At 33.3% G+C, this 5,233-nt stretch overlaps 1 protein-coding gene across 1 annotated transcript; it reads left to right on the forward strand.

The window, feature by feature from the left end:
• Window positions 1–1,952: 1,952 nt before the first annotated feature.
• On the forward strand, window positions 1,953–4,426 carry LOC133188114 (multiple epidermal growth factor-like domains protein 10). The gene is made up of 6 exons (XM_061323494.1): window positions 1,953–2,087; window positions 2,466–2,532; window positions 2,709–2,849; window positions 3,237–3,377; window positions 3,725–3,865; window positions 4,386–4,426. The coding sequence occupies exons 1-6, from the start codon at window positions 1,953–1,955 to the stop codon at window positions 4,424–4,426; spliced, it is 666 nt and encodes a 221-aa protein (XP_061179478.1).
• Window positions 4,427–5,233: the final 807 nt, after the last annotated feature.

The raw sequence follows: 5,233 nt of genomic DNA on the forward strand, positions 1-5,233 counted from the left end.
CGTATTTTGAAAGTACGAAAGAATTTTGCCAGATAGGTACTGTATATATTGACAGATGACCAAAAATGGGTTCAAGTACAAACCGCTAATTAAGCAATTGCTCAAAATGTTTCCCAAATTCAATCAAAGACAATTTGCAAACATTGTTACTGGTGAGGGAAACACGGGTTCAATATTTAGAACCAGTAAGAAAAATTGGAATCAAAATATGGCAAACTAACCACGGCAGAAGGCCTGTAGTTGCCAAAAGAATCATAAGCACTAAGAAGGATCTCTATTGCACATTCTTCTAATGTGATGGTATAGCCGTACAAATTCCGATGCAAAAGGGCAAAAGTGTTACAGGTCGGTATTACAGAGATGTTATACTAAAAAAGCTAAAGAAATATCATAAACGACGCTCTGTGTCAGGACTTTGGCATGTTCGTCTACTTCAGGATGATGCTCCATCGCATACATCTGAGCATGTGAAGCATTAGTTGAAGTCGGAGAGGATTACTGTCTTGTCACACCCACCATACTTTCCAGATCTAGCCCCATACGACTTTTTCCAAAACTTAAAAAGTTCTTATCTGGTGGTCGTTACAAGTCCCGACAAGCCCTTGGCTCAGTCATCAGTCAGCGCCTCAAAGTTCTACTTAAATCAGCGTATCGTGATGCATTTCAGAAATGGATTCAGAGATTGAAATTCACTTTTTATGTCGAATGCTTTTGAGATATGATACAATACACTCGTATATGTATATCTATCCTGTGAATCATCAATGTTTATTACGTCGGAGTAATTTATAAGCTTGGAAACCGTGTATCGGATCCATATCTCATGCCGGGAATGAAATAAAAAATGATATTTATTTATTTACTAACATTTTGAAAAAAAAAGCATAACAGCATGTCTTTTTACATGTCAGAATAAATAAGCAACTACAATGTATCTTTCAGGTTAAGTCCGTTATTCAAAGCAAAACGTATCGGTCATCATTTGTAATATGTGCGGATTTCCATGTACGCAACACTATTTGCTATATATGATTGATTGATTGATTGTATGTTGTTTTACGTCCAATTCGAGAATTTTTCACTCATATAGAGACGTCACCTTATACCGGTGAAGGGCTTCAAATTTTGACCTTTACTCGGCACTTAGGGCCATTGGGCAGTGAGGGATCTTTATCGTGCCAACGCCTGCTGTGACACGGGGCCTCGGTTTTTAAAGTCTCATCCGAAGGACCCGCAACTTTCACTTCAAAGTGCGGAGCGCATGGCGAAGGAACAGTTGCTACCCATTTTTTATCGATTTAGGTCAGTCGCGGCCGAGATTCGAACTCACGACCTCCCGATCACGGAGCGAGCGCTCTACCGACTGAGTTACCGTGAAAGGTTGCTATATATGAAGCTTATTTTGGAATACCCCCGATATTCACAGTGCTTAGAGATATTTTGATTTTTTTTCATGGAATCAAATATCTCGTTATCTCGTTGTTTTTTTTTCATTTGTTTTTTTCGTTATCTGTGATAAATAAAAACAGTTTAACTTCTAACAAACGTATTCGTATTCAATACATTGCAATGAACTTGTTACAAAATATTATTCGGGAAGCTTTTTTCCAGAGGATCTCAGAAAAGCTTCAATGTGTGTCGGAAAAAAATAAGTACAACCAGTGATGAGAATTACCTGATAGTTTTATAAGATGACATACATATGTAATATTGAAGTTGAAATCTTTGATATACATATATCTTATATGAAACGTGCATTCAAGAATATAAATATATACGTAAAATATAAAATAAGATTTTCTTTTTATATGAATTTATATTTAACTTTTTTATATATTATATTATAGCACTTTATGCATAAAATTTCAGTATTAAAGAACCTGCACTTTAGAAAATAATTATACCCTCTAGAATAAAGAAAATCTTTTCTAAGGTTGTGAAGAAAAACCAATATGGTGAGCATTGTGCAGAATGTGGACGCCATTGTGAAAACTGTAATATTCTTAAGGGCTGCATACAATGCCAACCAGGGTTTCAAGGGAAAAGTTGTGAAAACTGTTTGGAAGGATATACCGGGACTAATTGTGGTATGCTTGCAAATCTTTAGTTTATCTTATCCATGATTTTTTCAGGGCGATTGAAAAATGTTAAGAATGATTGTCAAAAAGAGAAATCATTTTTTTTTTCTTCTCATAAAATGTTATCATTGTAACTACACAAACCTTTCTACACAATATTTTTAATTTGATATAGATACTCTGTAGATACGTTCATGCACTGCACATATAATTTGTTTCTAAATATTTGGTATTTATTGCGAAAACTTGCTTTTTTGTCATAATATCATTAATCATTAAAGAATAAAAACATGCAATATATTTGCAAAACTCACAACATTCGGTGGTGAAAATCGTTCCGATCATCCTTATTCTAACGATAGCAAAATTTCAGATATTCCCTGCAAGGTTGGGCTCCATGGAAAATGTACAAATGACTGTGATAAGGGATGGAAAGGAAACAAATGCTCCGATGGTATGTCTGAACGTTTCAATAAAAATTATATGGAAATCTAATATTAAAAAATCATACATATTTCAATAAATTATGTTTTGGGACAAAATTATGAAGCACAGCATGTGATAAATTTTGAGTATTTAGGGTAAGTCCGATTACATAGTATTACGTGTTTCTTTTTCTTCTATTATCAGAATGTGATCATGGTACATATGGGGAAAACTGCAAGTACAACTGTAGCGGACATTGTTATTCTAAAATGACATGTGATAGATTTAATGGAGGCTGCCCATTTGGATGTGATTCCGGATGGTCTGGATATCTGTGTGATGAAAGTAGGTCATTTTTTGTTTAAAAGTCTTATCACTTTAAAATCTGCATTTTTTATGGAAATAAAATTATTTTTTAATTTGTATAATTCTTATAAACTACAATATATACAACTATCTAAGACAATACTTTTAACTAAATAGTTTTTACATATACATTTAACATCACTGCAATAATGATGTTAAGGGTCGATTCTTGTCTGGTTTTTGACTTATATTTAAAGTATATTTACAAAAATGTCCTTTGTATTGAAAAGCAATTCAAAGAGATTAAAAGATCATTTTTTCCTTTCTAATTAAAGATTGTATAACTCAAATTGGAAATGGTGAAATGGGATTTAGATCTATAGCTAGAAGCAGCGTGGGAAAATATTACGTATTTTCTGTTTTCAGAATGTAATGATGGTATGTTTGGGGACAATTGCAAGTACAGCTGTAGCGGGCACTGTATTTCTAATATGACATGTGATAGAATCGATGGAAGCTGCCCATCAGGTTGTGATCCAGGGTGGTTCGGAACTCTATGTAATGAAAGTAGGTCATTTTTGTTTAAAGTCTCAATACTTATGAATTAGGAATTTCTGATATGGAAAAACGTTTCTTTTATTTGTATAATTCCTTAAAATTACAATATTTACAAATATTTGCGGAATCATTCTTGATGGAAAATACAATATCAATACAAGCAGTATCTTAAAGATGGATTCTTGTCCGGTTTCGGAGTAAACTTCAAAGTATATATATGAGAGGAATTTAATCATATTTTTCTTTCATACCGACAAATGAACATGTTGAAATAGAAGGTGAAATGGGATTCAAAACTGAAAGAGACATATTTAAGGAACAACAGCTAAAAAAAACATTTTTTTTTCTGTTTTTAGAATGTGATAATGGTACATTCGGGAAAAACTGCAAGTTCAACTGTAGCGGACACTGCTATTCTAAAATGACATGTGATAGATTTGATGGAACCTATCCTTCCGAATATGATCCAGGGTGGTCTGGATATCTATGTAAAGAAAGTAAGCCATTTTTTAAAGTCTCAAGACTTAAGAATTTGCTTTTTCTCTGATAATAAAAAAGGTTGATGTTTTTAATTTGTATACTTCATCTAAACCGTAATATTTACACTATTTACATGCACGAAATTACTTTTAACGGAAAATGTAATATTATTGCGAATAATTCGCTTAAGAAGCTCAGGTATAAGACTGATTTATAATCCTGGGACCATATCTTCTTTTCCTCTCATAATACAGGTACATGTGCAATTTGAAATAGAAATGACGAAATACGATAAACATTTAGCAGGGATTGTATTATTGGCGGAACAGCAGCGTAGGAGATATCGTTTGTTTTGCTTTTCAAATTTACACAGAATACTGAATTTAGTTATATTTTTAAACAATCTGAGTCAAAGATATTTCTAAAGCTATGGAATTTATGAAAAAGGACTTAAGATATAGAGTATACTAAATTAATATGATATTCCGAAGAAACTTCAATCATGGTAATTTTTAATAGATCTCAATCTTTTAACAGATTTGAATGAAAAATTACATGATACAGGCGCCCCCTTTTGATGGGGCCAAAATCTATAATTTATCCTTAAGGAACTAACAAACATTCTTTCTCTACTTTTTTAAAAAACAAAATTGTATCATTTTGTATTATTTTAGTTATAATATATAAATACAATATGAGGAGAATCCATCCTTAAGAATTTGAAAAGAGTTCTTTCTCTAATTTACGGGGTATCGGTTTTATCTTTATTTAACTTATTTAATCATATTTGACAAAAAAAAAATGAAGATAACGAACAGTAATCGATTAAAAAAAAAAAAACAATAAAAAACAAACAAACAAACAAACAAAAACCAACTAACCAAAAAAAAAAAAATCTATAAACAGGGCAAAAAACACGGACCCCTGGAAACTCTAGAGGGGGATCAGGTGCTCAGGAGAAGCAAGCATCCCTCGCCGACCGGCCACACCTGCCGTGAGCCCTATATATGCACCCATTAGGCAAACGGGTCTCCACAGTCAAATTCTGTACGAAAACAAAGGCCTAACAATTTGCATGCAATACGCCAGCAAAAACACTACTCATAGGCCATATTTGCACCAACAAAGTCACCAAAACGACCGAAGAACCTACGAAATGCTGACTTCAAACCAGGCTTTCGAAATTTCTGTAAAACAAACCCATCTGTCAGTAGCCCGCCTCAGCTTAAAAGTTGATCGACCTCAAAACATGCTCCTGAGTATATGATAAGTTGGGGATGTAAACACCCAACACCATACACAGGTGACAGCGGAATATTAATATACAAACAAGGAATGTTGACGATGGAAAAGCTGAAGTCATCTCATTTGTCATACAATTTACT

The sequence above is a fragment of the Saccostrea echinata genome, unplaced genomic scaffold (assembly GCF_033153115.1).
Source record: "Saccostrea echinata isolate AGI-Se365-2 ecotype Australia unplaced genomic scaffold, CSIRO_AGI_Sech_v1 ptg000016l, whole genome shotgun sequence".
NCBI classification, from domain to species: Eukaryota; Metazoa; Mollusca; class Bivalvia; order Ostreida; family Ostreidae; genus Saccostrea; species Saccostrea echinata.

Excerpts from the sequence above, each read along its gene's own strand:
- LOC133188114 (XM_061323494.1), top strand. The coding sequence starts at position 1,953 with ATGGTGAGCATTGTGCAGAATGTGGACGCCATTGTGAAAACTGTAATA. Across the intron at positions 2,088-2,465 it reads ATATACCGGGACTAATTGTG|GTTGGGCTCCATGGAAAATG; the intron begins GTATGCTTGCAA and ends ATTCCCTGCAAG. Across the intron at positions 2,850-3,236 it reads TGGATATCTGTGTGATGAAA|AATGTAATGATGGTATGTTT; the intron begins GTAGGTCATTTT and ends TTCTGTTTTCAG.